Source organism: Molothrus aeneus, chromosome 21 (assembly GCF_037042795.1).
Source record: "Molothrus aeneus isolate 106 chromosome 21, BPBGC_Maene_1.0, whole genome shotgun sequence".
Lineage (NCBI taxonomy): Eukaryota > Metazoa > Chordata > Aves > Passeriformes > Icteridae > Molothrus > Molothrus aeneus.
Genome location: NC_089666.1, coordinates 4,455,246 through 4,474,313, shown reverse-complemented (window position 1 = coordinate 4,474,313; position 19,068 = coordinate 4,455,246). Strand labels below are relative to the sequence as shown.

At 44.4% G+C, this 19,068-nt stretch overlaps 1 protein-coding gene across 1 annotated transcript in view; it reads left to right on the top strand.

Moving 5' to 3' along the window:
- Positions 1-19,068, top strand: part of CAMTA1 (calmodulin binding transcription activator 1) — a 248,518-nt gene that overhangs the window by 19,842 nt on the left and 209,608 nt on the right. Inside the window, exon 3 of the mRNA XM_066564162.1 lies at positions 4,170-4,288. Within this exon, the coding sequence (XP_066420259.1) occupies positions 4,170-4,288 (119 nt within the window). The remainder of the gene's footprint in view (positions 1-4,169; positions 4,289-19,068) is intronic.

Genomic DNA, 19,068 nt, shown 5'->3' with positions numbered 1-19,068 from the left:
GGAAAACTGTGATAGTTAATGGGGCTGCAGGTCTAAATTCACCTCCAGGATCACCAAAGATTTAAGAACCAGTTAAAGAAAAAGAAAAGGGGGTAAGGGGTTGTTTGGAGAGTGGGGGGAGAGCACAGACTCTCTGTGATTTGCTGTTGTGCACTTCAAAGTTTTATGGCCCGTGGTGCATCCCTTGGGAGGATAAAGTGCAAGGAGCATGAAGAAACCCATAAAATGACGAAGGGTTTATGTGGTATAATTAATGTGGAACTTTCCATGAACTTTATAATACTTACACTTTCTTAATTCTACACGAGTTTCTGGTTTGCTAATAAGTAATCTTGAAGATTGCTAATGGAACTTAAATTTTGCATTTTCATCCTGAATTATAACAGGACACATTGTAGGCTGCTATATTTTAGTCTGTAGCTTCCTTACTTGAGTTCTCAGCTGTGGCTGTGCCTGCCTTGGGAAACATTTTTGAGCTGTGGCCAGCTCTGCACTAAAAACCCCCATGTTGATAGAGCTTTACTGGCAAATCCTCCCCATGCCAGTGTGGCTCTGCTTGCACAGACATTTTTTATTGACACTGGATGGATTTGCAGATCTTGGTGTTGTTAGTTGCACCCGTGGCAAAAATAAATGAGGAGAAAGTTCAAGTAAAAATCTGGATTTGCACAGTAAAACCAAATCAGTGCTGGGATGTTGCAGCTCCTGTTTTTAGCTACCAAGGAAATTTTAGTTGGTGATAAATGGAGGAGTCTGCCTGTGCTGCTGGATGAGCAGGGCTGCAGAGCAGTGTGGACCCTTGTTCCTCTGCCTTCACTGGAGCCCCCATGGTGGTGGATGGGCTGGTCAGCTGCACCAGCAATGGCAGGTTTGATTCAAGCAGGGGATAGCATTGGGTGGAGGGCATTGCTCCACCTCCCTAAAAATGCCATGGTGTTATTTGTGGGGAACAGGACCAGGAAACCGTGATGGTTCATTTGGAAGAATGGGAACTCTTGTTCCACCAGTACCCTCAGTGCTACTGGGTGAGTATTCCTCTCCTCTCCTGTTCCCAGCTTCCCTCGACATTCCTCACTGTAGGAATACATTGGTGATTCCAGAGGGCTGAGAAGCAAGTTTGAAGGCAAATGTGTGTATATGTTTGGGGATATGGGTTCTTCACTCTCATAGCTGGTTGGCTGATTTCATCCTTTTCCAAGGTCAGACCTGGTTTAGAGGTCACTGGATTTAGGATTTGGATCCCACACTATAATGGTTATGTGTTCTGACCACATGGCTTGAGGAGTCCATAATGATAAAGCTGTTTGGATCAAGGCAGGAGGCAGTTGTTTTTCACATAGGGTTTTTTTTGGAGTGAGGAAATGCCATTGCTAAATGCAGAAAAGGGAGATGTAGTCGTGTTACAGGATGGTGAGAATGACCTTCCATTGATGTAATAACAGAAGGTGGGAGATGCTAACAACAGGAGTTGGAAGGTTTAGCGTCAGCAAGTTCTGACAACTTCTACCAAAACATTTTAAAGGGCTCTATTATCCATAGGCACTTTCTGGATTAATAATACTGATAATTGATGACAATGGAAGAAAGTTAATAAAACGAGCTGAATAATTAGAGGTCTGCCAGCCCTGCAAAATAATGGAATGAGTGATAGAGGGCTTGACTGATACGGAGGTAAGGGGAAGTAATACAATTAATGTCAATTAAAATGTGCCCATGGAAAATAAGCTGATGAGATGTAACTGGGATGTAGTTTGGCTGATAAAAGCAATAATGTGTGCTGTAAAATACTTTGCGCCTTAATGAATTGAATGTAGAGCAATGCAGTGTTTTGAATGAGAAATGGAAATGGTGTAAAATGAATGCAGGGAGTGGGAAGTGAGTATTGGCTGCACTGGGAGGTGGATCTGGAGATGGCTGGGAGCTGCTGGCATGGCAGACCTTGCCTGGCTCTGGTCTTTGCCACAGGCAAGTTGTGTTTTTGTGGATAACCCCAGGTATCACAACTCGGGTGTCTGTGAGGCTTTGAGTGGCTCAAGTGTAGGGAAATAGTGGTGACAGTCACACGTGCAGAGCATTGGCTGGGGAGAGGATGTGCCCAAAAAGTCCTCTAAGAGTTGATACGTTTTGAGGCTACCTAGAACAGAGGCTAGACAGTGCTAAAGGAATAAAGTAGGTATTTATTAAAAATAAATCCTTCCAAGGATGCACCTTGGGCAGTACAAGAGCCTGACCAAGGCTATACCCAAGATGGACCCTGGGTCACAAACTTTCACACTTTTATAACTTTTGGTCCATTTACATATTGGGATTAATTGTCCACTTACAGCTTCATGTTATGCAGTTCCATCCTCCCAGATTGCTCTCCTCAATTTGCTGTTTACACTTTTTGAGCCTGAAGCTGCAATGGTGTCCTTGGTTCTGGGGCTGGAAAAGGATTGTTTTATCTAACTAAACTGTCCGGAGAACTTGCTAACACTTTATATGGACTGCAGAGTTATATACTAATGCAGTACAGAATCTGAAAAATATGAAAGCTAAAACCTGAGGCATCAGATTCATGGTCAAAAATACTCAATATCCAAATGAAAATCCTGGAATGGCATAATGGAGAGCACCCTCTCCCTGATTTCTTTAGCAGTCTAGCAGAGATCAATCCTGCCTGGCTGCTCCTTGCCCAGGAAGAAGTTGGGAAGTGGCAGCCCTGTTGATTTAGTCCAACACAGGCTCACAGTAAAGTTCCCAGTAACTCAGGGAGCGTGCAGGACTCATAAATTACAGAGCAGCTCACGTTTATCATACACATCGCTGCTTATCTTGTAAACTCATCTGCTGGGCTTGCACGAGCAGTTGATTTAACAGCATGTATATTGTTGAACTTGACACATCCAAGAGTCTAATCAAGCTTTAAGAATACCAGGGATGTCTGGCTGCTGGTGTGAAGTCTCTGCAATTCCTAAGTAATTTCTAAGAATGATCGTGGGCCAGGCTCTGTCGGGTTCACTGCAGGTCACAGGGAATGTCTGTGTTGTAGGGAATTGCAGAGGAGTTTTATCATAGTGCTGGCATGTGTTTTATGATATAAAATGATTAGATGTGTAAAATGAAGTTAATATCCTTTTTCTGTACATTTTCAAGTGGGAAATGACTATAAATTAATTTTGTAGGGTAAAATGCCAGTGAGTAACTGTAGTGCTTGTGTAGCACTGTCCAGGATCTGTCATGGGATGCATGAGGCTGGTGGAAGATGACAGAGATCTGGTGTGTTTGGAGGGAGAACTGATAAAGTTCTGTGTTGTGGCTGGTCTCTCTTATGCTGCTGCTCCAGTTCCCTTTCCTGTGGGGACTGATTTGGTTGATAAACATCTGGATTTCATGGGTGCTTTGATTCTTTGGATGGGTTAGAGGGTGATAGACACCTTCAAGGTGCTGCTGGTGTGGGATTGCAGGGCTTTTTGGGACTTGGGTCTTTTAAGAGGAATTGATGCACCTTCTACATATTTAGTAATAAAACCCAATAATTTTATATTATTTAGTATTTCTGCTTTTGAGACCCTTGGGCATGGTCAGGTAGGAAAATTTCATCCCTCTTCCTCACTCTCATGCTAAGGAACTACATTTACTTTGAATTGTGAATGGAAATAGAAGTAACCTGGGCTTGATCAGGTATGGTGTGTTTTAGTTCTAAATGAACTAATAGACCTTGAGTTGCATTTCTGCTGCAGCTTGACTAAATTATAGCAGGTGCTGGGGCTCTGTGCTTATTTACTTGCAAATCCTGTCAAGTGTGAACTTCATTTATGACTTCCCTGGCAGGTCTGCTGCTGTGGTCACAGCTTCTACAGTGTTTTGTTACTGTTGCTTGTAAAATTTGCCACTGAGGGAAATAATGAGCTAAAATAGGCACAGGTAAGCACACACAGGCTCCTTTTGTCCAAATCCATTGAAGTTCTTCTAAAACTTTGCAACTGGAAAGAATTAAACTGTGTTTGTATTTCTGAAATAAAGTTGCAGTTTCAACAGAAAGCTGTTATTTGTCTTTATTGCCATGGCAAATTGTTCTTTTTGGGCTGGGGAACTGGGGGGTTTCCAAGTCTTGTCGTTGCTTGAGTCTCCTGGTTGCAACCACCCATTCTCCTGTGTGTACATCATGTGTCTCCTCTTTGTTCTAGATGATCATGGGAACAGCAATGGCAGTCATGTAAAAATCTTTTTACCGAAGAAGCTGCTTGAATGTCTACCAAAATGTTCAAGTTTACCGAAAGAGAGGCACCGCTGGAACACTAACGAGGTAGTTAAGTCTCTTACTTATTCTTCAATGTACCAGCTTACTTAATGCTTATGGATTGTTTTGTGAGAGCATGCCGTGCAAGTTACAGGATATGAATTCCTTGGCTCTGGAACCTCTTCCATAAATAATAAGTCATAATACATACTGAAAGTAAGCTTTAAGTGAGACTTGAAGGCAAATGTGGAAGTTGACTTCTGTTTTCGACTTCCAGGAGTCTATTGCTCATGTGTGTGACTTGTCTCTTTCACATCACCTTAATGAACTATTTCAAAATGGTTTAAAATTAGATAGGCGTGTTTGTACCATGATGAATGAAGTGTTACTTTCCTGTGCATGAAGACTTCTGAAGAAAAAATTGGTGTGTGTTCTTTCCTGCCACACAGGGTCCTGGGAAATAACCAGCTTACCTCTGTCTGAGTAATCTCATTAAGAATAAGGAAAACACAGAACTGGGGTTTTTTTACTGGAATCCAGTTACTCTGAGTATGCTGGTTCACAGATCACCTGTTACTGCATTATGATTGGGGTAATTGAAATTAAAAAGAAGTATTTTAAATTCTGTGGGCCAAGGTGAAGTTAAAGAACAACCCAGGTAGCTCTACACTCCCTAGGCTTTACTCCTGCTGTGCAGCAATGCTGAATGTCCCATGGCAATACCCACAGTGTGTAGTTTTAGTTTTTAGTAGCTCTGTCTTAGTGTAGCTTTGCCATATTTATGGGAATCACTTAATAATAGAGGAAATCCACTTGGAGAAATGACTATAAAACTCCAGTTAGTGTCTGCTTGTTGAGAGCTGACTGGTCCTGTTCCTCTGATCCCTTGTTTGTAGATGTAAACTTGTTAACAGAACCTGTGCTCCTGAGTTTAGCACCTGCAAGTGGCAGCTGAGTGCAGGATCAAACACAGCTCACTTCTCTGTGTGTGTTTGCTGAGCATAGAATCAATCACAGAGCAGTGACTGTGTGTATTTTTCAAAATTGGAGTCCTTACCCCTCTTTTTTTGGTGTCTGGAAGTTACAATCAGGTATTTTTTTTAACATACCCAGTACTGTGATAGAATGAATCGGGTCTTTGGGGCCGTTGCTGGCCTTGGCTTTTTTGTGTAGATGTTTTTGTCTTGGGTCATTTGAATTGAAATGTAAATCACAGAAAATGTGGGTTGTTGTTTATTCTGTGATAGTGTTTGTATTAATGGGGACAGGGCATGGAGCAGTGGCAGATGATGTTTGGACAAACACAGCTGGGGGCAAGCAGGCTCTGCACAGGTTTGTGACAGAATTATGCTCTTCCTTCTTACTGGAAAGAGCTGCTTGGGGTGGGATTTAGTCACTTTAATGTTGCTGCTGTCCCCAGTGCAGAACTTTGTGCACATGTGGCTTTGGGTAGGATTGGTGTGTGGAGCTTCTTATGAGTACAGGATATGGCAAAGTTCATTATGCAGCTGAAAACTGTTATTATTCATGAGTAAAAGCAGGAACGTGCAGGTGCTTGGTGTGATATATTAGGTTAGGTGGAGAATTTGGGAGTGTGGCTGTTCTCCTAAGGGTTGTGTCAGTGTTTTGGGGAGTGGGGAGTGAGCAGCTCTGCTGGTGCTCAGCAGTGTATTGCTGGTGGGATTGTCTATTGCTGTAATTCTGGATGGATTGTTTGCTGATAGACACAGGTCATCATCAGCTGGGACATAAAAACAGACTCAGCCCCTGTCGGTCTTACTGAATGTCAGATTCCTCTCTCTCATTTGTATCCCCTCTTCACAAATCTCTCACTGAGGCTGTTATGCCATGGGGATGTGGAGCTGGGTCTGTCCATGGGTTGTAGCTTGTGCTGACTCTGCCAGCCTGTGTGGTGTGGTGTGGCTGGTGCAGTATCCCTGTTACATGATTTAAATGAAAGAGCTTTTCTTGTGGCCAGAGATTTTTTGGCCCCATTAGCTCAGAGGGGGGGAAAAAATAGAAAAAGCCAGAGTCTTATGCTTAGATGAAGTCTTGGAAATTTGTGTTAATTATGGGGGAGGAAGGAGCTGAGCTTCCAGATTTTACTGCCTTCCCCACCCCCAATCTGAAAGTTTAATTCTGTGCACTGTTATAAAACTTGAAATTTTCTTAGGGTATAATTGAATAATAATGTTGGACTACATTCCCGAGGCATTCTTGAGGGAATAAATTTTTTCATCTGAGTACACAGGTGTTCTGCCTGTGCTAGTGAAGACAGAAGTTGTAAAGTAGAGAAGAAAAAGTTGTATTTTATACAGTGGTATTTCCAGAATTTTTGTACTGATTTCAGAATCCCTGGTCCTGTGTATGAGGTGTCTCCTGGACAGGGAGGTTTAGTAGAAGGTGAAAAATAAATGAAATGCCTAAACAACTTAGAGATCTGAATGTGTGTGACAGTTCTGTCCTCCCTCAAATGGTGTGTGTTGGGCAGTCACAGGAGGAGTCTCTCCACGAGCTGCAGCATGTGAGTGTAGCAGACACTGGTATTGGATTCATCCCCAGGGTGTGGAGGCCAAACCCTCTAACCCAGCCATCACCCGACTCCTAAACGTTCCCTTTGTGCTCCTTCGCATGGAGATGGTTCAAGAAGCCTTGAACACAGCTCTTGCCTGTCTCTTGTGGCCCTGAAGCCCAGCACACAGGTGTTCCCAGCCGTGGGGGTGGCGGGCAGCAGCATGAGCATGTGCAGTCACTGGGCCTGGACTCCATCGGGCCCTCGGTGCTGCTGGCGCAGAGGTCAGGGAGCAGCCAGGGTAGAGCATCACCATGGGAACACAGCAAATAGCTTTTTCTGAGCACTTATGTCTGCAGCTTGAGAATGATGGTTAGATGTTACTCAGGATTGGGTAGTTGGGAGGGAGAAACTGTGTCCTCTGAGAGCTGGGTGGGCTGTGGATGACTTTACATGTAGTAAAATCACGTGATGAGCAGCGAGAGAAATGGAGCGCTTAAAAATGGTTCAAACATGTTATTGAGGTGCTTTCCATTGGATCATGCTTTTGCAACTGAAATGTTTGATGGAAATACATTTCCATACCAAGATGTCATCTTGTCTTAAATCAAGTTTATAGCGGTTTTATATTTCCTACTGAAGGAAGTGTTCCGTCTAATTCAATTTTTTTTTACCAGAGATAGAAAATCTTAAGTTAAGCCTAGCAATTTAATTACAGATTTACATTTTTGAAATGCCTGTAAAGGTGCATTGTGCTTATTTCTCCAGCTCTGGGAGAGGATAGAGATGGGGCTCTCATATTATTTCTCACATTAAGACAAATGAGTTAGTTGCGAGAAACTTCTGCAGTGCTTTGTGCTTGTGAGGGAGTTCCTCACTCCAAGGGTTTAGTTGTTGTTCACTCTGAACCATTTTAGGGTTTGTGAAATGCAGATCCACTTTGGTTTCAGTGAGTGGATGGAGCAAAGGCTTCTGGCTCGGCGTGCTGGCAGCGCGCCTTGAGCGAGAATTTTAGGAGCGCTGGATCTCGGCTCCCTTCCATGGGAGCAGGGCTGGGTTCTCAAAGCAGGGCTGCACAGAGCCACCCTACAGGTGCCCCAGCTGCACTCGTGTCCCCTGACAGAGGTGGTGAAGGTGGTGCCTATTACTGTTAGTCACTTTGGGGGCAGCAAGATGTGTTGTCTGCAGGAGATGCATCCCGCTGCTTTCTGTCTGGGAACTGGGAGCTTCCCGGGGTGCTGGGGCTCAAGGATGTTGGAGTAACCTTGTCTGTGCACAGCGCCTGCCAGACACCGGATTGCAGCTCTGAACAGAGATGCCGTTCGTTAACAGTTGGCAGCCGCAGTCATTAATCATCCTTGTAAACACTTAATGACACGGTGCGAGAAAGAAGAAAAAGTTAAACATTGGAAATGTAAAATGCTATCTTGGGCTTTGGTTCCAATAGGATTCTCTATTTACAGTCTCTTGGGAGAAGCCCAGAACTTTCATGGTAGGAAAAGCCAGCAGCAATTGCTCCATGTGCTTAGACTTGTCTGGAGGGGCATGGCAGGACTGCCCTGCTCTCTAGAGTCAGCCAGCCATCCACATTTTGCAGTCACTAGGCTCAGATACTGCTTGGGAGAGTATTCAAATAATGCAATTATGAAACTGTATTGAGCATTATTTAGCATAGGAAGAAACCCTCTCTGCCTCTGCTGCCTGGGGGCCCGAGTCGCGTGTTCACTGACATCTCGATGTGCTCTGGCGTCCTTGCTTTGCTCGCATGACAGTGACATTCTCCTTTTCACTTGACAACGAGTTATTTGCCATCTTTTCTCTAAAGCACAGAGAAGATCTTGAAGCTTTGGAGAACTGCCTGAGGGACGTGAGGGACCCAGACTGATAGGGGGAGCGAGTCTGGAGCCTTGGGGCTGGCTGTGATGCTCTGAAATGCTGGCAGGGAGGAGGTGGAAGCAATTCATTCCTACTGCCTGCTCCTGCGGCTCCCCTCGGCTGAGTGGCGGGCAGCTGGTCACCGCACGGCTCCTGTCGCCACACGTTTGTACATCCAAGCCCTGCTCTGCTTCAAACTCAGCAGCAGGGTTACTGCTACTGCTTTTTTTTCCCTTTTTTTTCCCCCCCTTTTAATGTTTCTAAGTGTCTTTTAGAATCGACTCTTGTATCAGAAAACTTTAAAAACCTCCTTGTTTTAAGGTGTGGTGTATTGTAACTCTGCACTGCCTGTTCCAGTCCATTCCTTATTCACCAAAGTAGCTGAATGTGTTACAAATATGTGATGTTGAGCAAGTGTATGGGACCAGTTTGTGTCACCAGCCCAGCTGGAGCAGGGAAGGGTTGTTGGTGTAGGTCACAGTGTCCCCTCAAGATGGCAAAACTCAGTGGAAAAGGAGCAGTGTTCAGTACAGCTCCCTGTGGACTCTGAAGTCCAGCATATTTTTTTAAATGCGTTACATCAATTCATTCAGATGTGTTCAGCTGGAGCTCAGGGTTCCCAAAGCCAGAGGCTGCTGGCAGCTCTTGGGAGAACCCTGTCCCTGCTTAGGAGCACTCCCAGGGCTGGGACATCCTCGCAGTCTGTGTCAGCTCTGGGGTTTCTCAAAAGCAATAAGAATATTGAATTTAGACTAATTGCCTGCTGCCCACGTGATCCCAGTATAAAATACTCTAATGGTAATGGCAAATGCTGTTACTAGAAATGCTGTTGCTTTCTATTCCACCTGATGATCCTCCACTGGAGGAGCAGCAAGGAAGTGGTTGCAGACCAGCTTGTGTGTGCTCCCACATAGCAGCTCCTCCTGCCCCCACTGCTCTGGCACCTGGGGGTGCCCTTTGCGTGGTGCTGAGCTGTGGACTGAGGCACATTACAACAAGGGTTTGGGAATGGCAGGTGATACCTTGTTGGAAACAAAGCGTTTGCCAAGTGCTGGAGCAGCCAGAGCATCCATAAAATCCAGAGTGCCAGTGTTGGTTCTCACCCTTTATTTCAGTGCTGGTGGTGTGTGAGGGGCTGTGCCTCAGAGAGACCTGTCCCACCTGGCTGTGTCACCAGCGAGCTGGGTGCCTGCACTGCCAGCCCGTGGGACTGTTCCTCCAGAGCCTGCCCCTCCTCTTGGCCACCAGCAGCAATGTGAGGAACCCCACTTGCTTTAAAGAAGAAAGAGCTCAGCCAGTGAAATGCAAGGGAAGCAGTGTTTGCAGCGTGAGCAGAGCAGAAGTGTTGGTGCACCTGACTGGGGCTGTCTGGCGTGTGGGGGCGGCTCCTCCCGCTGCGCATGTGGTTGGGCTTTGAGGCTGATCCGTGAGCGAGATGGGCAATTTCTCCAACACAAGCACTTAATTGTGGGTTTATTTTGTGAAATTAATGAAATCCTGTGCTTTACTTAAATGTGCAAAGCAGGAGTGTGTTGCTGGCGTTGTGTTTGCAGTTCCTCAGTCGTGTTTACAGCCCTAATGACTGCTGTGAGCAGGCGGAGGATTGAGCAGTATTGGAAGGTTACCTACCAGTCACCAATCCGGGTGGTTTTGAGCAAGGGCAGTAATACCTGTTCATGCTCAAACACAGATCCTCACCTTCCTCTTAGGAAAACGTGGCTTCTTTCCCTTCCCTTTGGTTCATGTTAGGGTCAGTGAAGAAGAGCTGATCTTGTAATGCTGGGCAGTTAGTATGTCAGAGTGCTGGAATTGGAGTGACTCTTGTAAAGCAGACCAAACAGATGGAGGGTTTGGAGTAATTCACTGTCCTTGTTACTTTTTTTTTATTTTAACTCAAAGTTAAACTCTTTTGAATAAATTAAATTATAGAATTAACTTTTTTACACTTAACGACAGCCTAAAGAAAAAAAACAAACTTCATAGTTAGTTTTAGCGTATTGTATAGAAAGTATAAAATGTTGATAGTATTTAACCACCTGACTCTCATTAGTGCCCTGTCACAGTACCTCTGAATATTGGTCAGTGGTATTAGGGTTTTTTGCTGTTTGATACTTCCAGGTTCCTCCACAGAATGGGTGTTGTAGATAACCATAGTACAGCAACAAATGTGTATCCAGATACCTGTACAGTGGCTCCAAATCCTTTGTCTTGTGGGGAAATAAGGTGGAGGATTATTTCCTCCAGTTGATGGATCTGGTGTGCTTTTCCTAACCTGTCATCTGTTGTGGCTCGTTCTTGTTAACCGTACATGATTATCCTGAAATGTAGTATCAAAAGCAAAAGTGGAATTGGGTGTGTGGGGAATAAAAATTTGGAGTTACTGGTTATGGAAACTCTTCTTGAAACACGAGGGAGTCAAGAAAGTGGATTAATTCAGTTAGTATTTACCAGTTTATCTGCAGGAACACAAGCAGTAGTGGTAGGTACCATTGCATTGTGTGTCTGGGTCTATGGCTTGCCCAGCACTGAGTAAAATACTCACTGGTGTTACACAAGGTGTGCTTCTGTGTTATGCAAGGAAAATGGTACAACAAAGTCAATTTAGAAACTCAGTCTCTCTGCCAGGGCCTGGCATGTACACAGGAATTGGTTTACTTGGCAAATGAATGGGAATTGAGAAGATTATATTTTGTAGGGGATTGAAATCCTGTCATCTTGGTCTCAGGTTTGCTGCTTCTAAGGGTGGCTGTTTCATTTGGAAGAGAAAAATCAGAGAATTTAGATTAGAAAGAAAAACTAGATATGAAGGAAAAAATAATTCAAATGAAAGCAAAGGTTTTCTTCTGCTGGGGCACTACCTAAGGGAAAGAGGTAAAGAAGCAGTGGTCTTTGTGGGGAACAGTGTCCTAGGGACAGCAGGAGAGGGCATAATCCACTGCAATGGGGAGAAGAAAACCCAATTCTCTGTGTTCATTCCTTTGTATCTGCTGTCTGTGCCCTGTTGTTGACAGACTGCAGGAGCTGGGAGCTGTTTGCAGCACACAGCCCTGGACTGGGCCAGGCACTGGGGAGCCCTGTATCCCACCTTGGGTTCGTGCCCCACCAATGTTGTCCCAGGGCTAAAATGTTCCTGGAGTTGCCTAAAACTCATCTTTGCAAACTTTCTGTTACCTGAGAAGTTGTGGTCCTGCAGGCATGTCCCTGTCATGCACCTCCAAGGTTCCTGAGCTCTGGGGTCTTCCTGATGACACAACTCATGTTGATGCCTTGACTCATTTATCTGATGAGCCACTGCAAGTCTGTGTCTGTGCTGTTGAGTTATTGCAGAGTTGCTGGGTTCCAAACTGCTTTCTTTGATATCAAGGTTGTCTGGCACATCTGCAGTGTGAGCTGTGGTGAGAGGAGGCAGTCCAGCACAGCAGTGAGGGAGCAGCAGAAAGGTGGATTTACTGGTTTGGCTCACAGAAACTGGAATTAATAAATGGTGGAAATAATGGCAGGAACTGAGTTTTAAGGTCAGCAAGCAGTAGCTTTAGCAGGAGGGTTTGCCAGACACAGTTGCTGAGGGGAATAAGGACCTTCTTGCATTCTTCAGCAGGTTCCTGACTGTGACACACATGAAGCAGCAATGACATGGAAAGATGAGATGTTTTCTGGAAAAACATCCAGGCAGACTGGATCCTTGTGCTGTGTCTCAGTGGGCAATTCTCTGACACTGGGGGCTTCTTTGCCTCACAAAGGCGGGGTTTTGTGCGGGGAGTTTTTTTCTTGGCTTCAAGCACAGGGCTGGTTTGGTCCAGATAAGAGTCTCCCAAAACTTAATGCCTTGCCAGGCAGGGGGAGGGATGCTGGAATGAAGAGGAATGAAATGCCCTTGGTGGTTGTCTTTCTCCAAAAGTTATCTGATGTAAATATTACGTTCCCTGCATAAATTTAGTATAGATAATTGACTGCATCTTGCTTGGAAATGGGTACCAAAGGTTGTTTTATAGCTTCTGTGTAATTGAAATTCCAGGAGGAGAGGCCTTTGTCTTGGAAACCACATTTGAATTACTTTTTTATTGGAGTGTTAAAGCAATACGTTACAATGTGAGGGGTTCAGCGTGCGTGTGTGTCAACAATTACCAGATTTCCACAGTTACAGTGAATAAAGAAAACTGTTGAAAAAGCATGTCAAGCTTTCTCTGAAAAGCAGCCATCCAGCAGTTGTGTTGACAGCCAGGAGTGTTCTGACCTAAGCAGAGCCTCCTTGGCACGGGTAGGGGTCAGTGCCAATGCAGGACCTGCAGCTGGCGCTTGGGCTGCGCAGCCTCATTCCCTCGGTGCTGAGAACAGTTTGTGAAACAAGAAACCAATGCTCCAAGGTGGAAATGGGAAAACTTTAAGGAGCCTTTCTACAGGGAGGTTAATAATAAGAAGCCAAAGTGGCTGGAAACAGGAGTTGCCCAGCGTGGCTGCAGGAGGGGCAGCAGCCACTGGCGCAGGAGAGCAGCTGAGTGTGCTGCTTGGGCTGGGTGTGGAGTGCAGAGCTTTGATGTGCTTCCATAGAAGGTTCTAGTTTTACTCACTGAAGCTCCTTTGTTTTGCAGAGATCTTGATGCAGACGCCCTTTTGGATTTCTTTTTAATAGTGTGTGACCCTTCACCTTTGATCCCTTGACCTGCATTACTTTGGTAACCATTTCATTTTTTTAATTTCATTTCATTTTTAATTTTGGTGTGTAAGCTGTAACATTTCATCATTTTAAACTGTAGCGTTCTTTGACCTCCCCAGATGTCTTTTTTCTTTTCTATGAGGATGCCCAATGTTGCTTTTTCTTGAATAAACATTATTTCAGTTGTTAATAAAATATGTATTTTTCGTTGGTTTTTGCTTCTTTTAAGTTTAACTGTGTGTATGTTGCCTGTATAATACTTCTTTTGATCTGTGTTCTCCCACTCAATCTATTTTGATATTTATGTACATCTTTGCTTTTAGTTCACATTTTTTCTACAGTTGATTTGTTCAGTAAAACCCATTCATGTGGCCTGTCCATGGCCCATCTGTGTCCCCCTCTAGTCAACTTTTGTAGCTTAAAGTAACCTTGGGAGCATTTCAGATACACTTATAAATAAGAACTATTCTTTGCTGTTAAAATATTTTTCCTGTCCTGAAGTTAACTTTTCCAAACCATCAGCTCCAAACTGATAGCTGTTTTAATAAAAGATTAGGCTTCAGACCAAAATGAAAATCTCACTTGAAACTCAATTTGCATTTATTTTTCTGTTATCATTGGAGCCCAAAGGGAAGTTATCAATGCTTGGAGCTGTGCTTTAGGCACGGCTGTGCTTAGGGAAGCAGCGTTGTGTGTACGTGGGATGGCAAAGCCCCCAAAGCTTAGTTGGCTCTTTCCATTTTCCTCTTGAAAGGGAAGCAGTAGATAAGACAGATTTTGGCCAGATTCTATTTTTATCTGGTAAAGGATCATATGAAATCCACTGAGCACGGCCCACTGAAGTACAGATTACTTTTTAAGTGTCTCATTATTTTATTCTCTAACATTTAATGCTGAAGTTTTAATTGCACACAGATGAAGCTGCTAAATGAGCACTGAAATGGATTTAGGTCTTCTCAGAGCCTTGTTGATGCTTATAAAACTTTATATCATTCATTAGGACTACAGATTAAAATTGTAGAGAGCTGTTCATGTAGTGCCACTGGGCTCTGCTGGTGCCTGGCCTCTGGAGGAGCCTGAAGCTCACCTGAACACCCTCCTGCTGACCCTTTCCCCAAGGAAACTGGACTGCATTTGGCTCTGCTCCCCTGTCTGGGGGTCCTGCTGGGCTGAGCCCGAGTTGTCTCCTTCCCCCCTGAGTCCTCTGTGAGTCTTGAGGGATTCAGCCCTAGCAGGTTGTACCTGGTTCATCCTAGTGAGGATGCACCATCAACACCAGAACCTGCTTCAGGAAACAGGTTTGAATTGGCATCCCTGCCTGAAAAAGGTATTTCCAGCACTGATCTCTGTGCTTAACCACAGGATCCCTGTTTTTAAACTGGGATGTGTGGCAGAAATGCCTGTTAAAATAGTGGCAGATCCAGTATTCACAGAATTCCCTGCCCAGCACCTCTCTGTTACTGTGTGAGTTTCTCTGACCCTGTGGCTATGAGCTGTGCTGGACTGTCACAGCCTCCATCAGTGCTTGGAGCATTCAGGTGGATTTTCCTTTCCCCTCCTGTTCAAAATTTTAGCTGTAATTGTTTCTGTAGACCTGGAGTTGTCAGTTCTGGTACACAGACTGCTGCTCCTCACCGAGCCTGTCTGGGATAGCTGGGATTTGGCTTTGGCTTGGGTTTAATGCTACCTGTCATCCTGAGGAGAAGAAGAATCCTCCAGAAACCATCTTAAGCCGTTTCTTCAGTCTCCAGAAGAGGGTTTTTAAAACTCAGTGGGAAAAAATACTTACTTTGCCCAAAAAAACCTCTTGAAGACTCTTTTTCTCCTCATAACACATATTTTATGTTGGCAGCAGTTAGATGTGAATGCCCTGACTTTCCAGGGCAGCAGTTCTTAAAAACCTTTATTTAAATGTCTGGAAACTGAAGGAAATCTCCTTCCTTGTGCAGAGGGCTGGCTGTTGGCTGCCTCCTGCTAGAACAAATAGCAGGGAAAAAGAAGAAATGAAATAAAAATGTCTGATGTTGGGAATTGGAGTCAATAATAAAAAAAAAACAGAGCTTAAAAGATGGTTAGAATGTCTTGTTTCTTTTTTTTTTGTCTCATTTCATGTTTTGTCATGTCCATCCTGCCTTCTTTCATAAGGTAAGCACTCTGACCCATGGCATTCTCTGGGTGTAGCTGCCAAGGTGGTGGGATGACAGAGTGATGCATGCTTTGTTGTGATATTTCCATGTATTGTGTTAGATGCAGATGGTTACTTGCAGTAATTGGTGTAAATAATATGGGTTATGCCTGTTGAGCTATTGCATGGGCTTCCAGGATGCTAGAGCTGCTGAGGGAGGAGGAGGTCCGGCCTTTGGGAAGGGGGAGATAGAAATTGTCCCCCATTTCCTCTTTAAAACACAGTAAACATTGGCAAGAAAGGCTGCTTTGTTGACCCAGCAACAGCACTATTTGCCCCGGTGTAAAACCTGGGTTTTTGCTGCAGTGCTGCTGGATACAGCAGGAACAGCAACAGCTGACCCTTGGATGGCAAGAGATGATGGAACTTAATTCACTTTACTGAGCTTGTTTTTCACTGAGCAGTAACTCAAATACATGTTTTCATCAAACACTTAATCAAAGAACTACACAAATGCTGCAAAATGTTTGCAAAGCAAAACATTTGTCTGTTTAGATTTTGAGAGAATACTCTATTGAGAGATTTGTTCCTGCTTACGAGGTTTTTCTGTTACTCAAAGCCAGAATGTTGACAACATCCACTCCTGAAACAAGTCTTAATTTTGAAATCTATGCAGTATCTTCTGCTGCTGGAAGCTTTTATGTATTAACCTTAACAGAAGGCTGAAGGGCTGAAATGAAATCCTTGGCACACGTACAAGATTCAGAGCGTTGCATGTCTTGCAGTTCAGGTAATGCAGCTGGGGTTGGATTAACCTAATCTGCTTTATTCAACCTAATAGACACCTGTGTGTCATCTGCATGTGCTGCTTATTTAATAAAACATAGGCAGCAGCAAATTGCTCACTTTGGTCTGACTTCTTTTGAAAATCAGATGTATTGGTCAGCACAAACACACCATTTTCTCTTAACACTGAAACTCATCCAGAGGTACAGGACAGGTCTGTATCTCCTACCTGGGAAAACATAGATTTCTTGTGCAGCACCTGACCCTGTGCAACAAACTGACCAGGTGCCAGCTAACCCTCCTCATGTTTCAGGGCTGGTGGGTTCTAGGCTTGGATCCTGCTGCTCCCACTGCTCTTGTGCTCAGAGGGGAAGGGAATTCCCCCTTTCCAGAGCAGAGCCTGGGTGCTGCTCTGGCCTCACCGGCTGTTGGGGCAGCCACTCTGCAGGGAGGTTCTCTTTAGGGTGGGGGTGAATTTCTCAGGCTTATCACCCTGCTTGCTGCTCTGGGTGTATGTTGGTTTTCAAAGTCCTTAAATAATTTAATTATTGCTCCTGCTTTAATCTCTAACTTCTTGACATGCATTAAGGACTCTGATGGCTGAGGGGTTGAGCTGGCGCCATTGGGCAGCCAGCCCTGACCCTCTCCTGTGCTTCTGCTTTTCCTCTGCTTCAGAAGTAGAACTGTAGCCCTTGACACCCTGCATTGGCTTTGTGTCTGCTAGAGCAGGGTCCTCTGCCTGTTCCCCGCTCTTAGATGCACATTCAGTTCAGAAAATGCTCAGTGATAAACATGTGTTTTTATTTCTCCTTCAGGTTTGGCTTGTCTGCTTTTCAGCTCTTCTAGACATTGGAAATTCCAGTTTGTGTTTATTTTCTCTGGATTCCTTCCCACAAGACAGAAGTGAATTCAGCATGGATTATTGGGGAGAGCCTTGGCTGGGAATAAGGATAATTGCAGCCTCTGGCTGTGCCACAGTTTCACTGATGATTTCTTTTAAGTTACTCACCTGCACTGTATCTGTTTCCTCAGCTGTAAAATGTGGGTAATTACCTCCATTGTAAAATGTTACAGGGTCTGCTGGTAATTATATGAACGAAGTGCTAATTACAGTGATTATCCCTTGGACCTAGTCTAGATCTGGCTGATGTTCCTGTTGTGATGAACGCATGAAACAAATACTACAACTTGCTTTTCTCCATTCTTTGCGAGGGCCTGGGAGGTGCCATGTCACAGGATGTGTTCCCAGTGAGAAGCTCTGCTGCCCTGTCACCCAGATCCCTCTGCTCATTTCTCATTCCCCTCCACCCTCTTGTGTTACAGGGCTGTGGGCTGAGGAATTACTGATTCAGTAGTTGGAGCCACATATGATCTGATTGCCAGGGTTTATGCTGTGGCTTTGCTTTTCCTCTTGGGGATATGTAGAAGGCAGCAGCCAGGGAACTGCTCCCAAGGTACCACTTGGGTTGGGGCCAGTCTGTGCTGCCTAGTGGCCTCTGTTCCTTAAGAAGTTCTGACCTTGATGCCAGGAGAGGTGTCCTTCCAGCTGTGGAGATTATTTCCCTTCTGTGAAAGCCTACAGCTTCAAGACTTTATTATCAAACATTTTATTTGGCTTTCTCTTCTCTATTTATTTAGGACACATTTTCTTTGTAGCTGGGAATAGCCCTACTATCCCCTGAGCAGGGCTGAGTAGTGGAGGAAGAACTGATATTCTTAAGGTAGAAATGGAGTGTTCTCATCCAGAAAATCCTCCTGCTGCTGCTGGGAAGGTGCTGTAGTTTTTGTTGGTAGTAATAAGTCACATCATATATCTGGTAATTATGAGAGCCTCCTCTCCTATGCAGTCCCTGCCTTCCCTGGTCACAGACCTCATGGCACAGTAACAACAAAAATCATGTGCTTGGTTCATCTTGCTGCAACTCTGCCTGCTCTGTTCTGCCACATCTTATTCCCTACCTTCCTTGCTTCTGCTGGATGGATTTTCTGCCTTTGCCTCCAGCCTCCATACACCTGCTTCCCATCAGCCTCAGCCTTTCTTTGCCCTGGAAGAGCAAGGCTCAGTTATGTCTGCAGAATTTGGTAGCTGAGCAGCTCTTCCTTTCTCAGAGTTTGACGAGCGCAATGAATTTTTAACTTTTAAGAGAAGGTTTTAGTTCCTGTCCAGGATGATGGTTAGGAAAGGCTTTCTGGCAATGGGAAGGCAGTCTTTAATTGCAGTTTTGCACCTGAATTTTCCAGACTAGATGCTCTTTTCTGACAGCTTCTGTCTGATTGATTCTCTGGCCTGTTCTTTTCCATGACAGGATACTTGAGTGCTCCAGGGATGGGAGCAATGTGCCACTCCTGAATGGTGAAAGCGTTCATTGCCAGGCAGTGAGGGTATGGAAAGAACTTTTTTCGTTAGGTGGAGGAAAAAGTAGATGAGGGGTTATCATCTCTCTCATGATTTGCTCTTGCATTGCTTTAGAGCATCTAAACTAGAGAGGTGTGTCTGTAGTGTGTCTGTGCTTCACCTAATGCTCATCTGCCAGACTTGTTTGAAAATCCTTCATTTGGGAAGCAAAAAAATCGGTTTGTTCCTGCAAAAACATCATCTATTAAGATGAATTAATTTGGTGTGAGATGCTTCAAAAGTGAATGATGCCATATCCATGTTCTTACTGCCCGTTGCACAAGAGAACTGGTTTGTTTGCTCTATGCAAGTCACATGCTGAAGGATGTTAAATTGCTGTGTAACCTGGAGGGCAATCAGTGATTCAGATTTGAGATTTATCCAAGTCTAATTTTGCAGCATTCTTGCAATATCTGGAATTTGTGTATCTTGGCACCACTCTGAATGCTCTGCATTAAGAGTGTAGATAAAACACAATTTTTTAAAAAACTTAAATGTA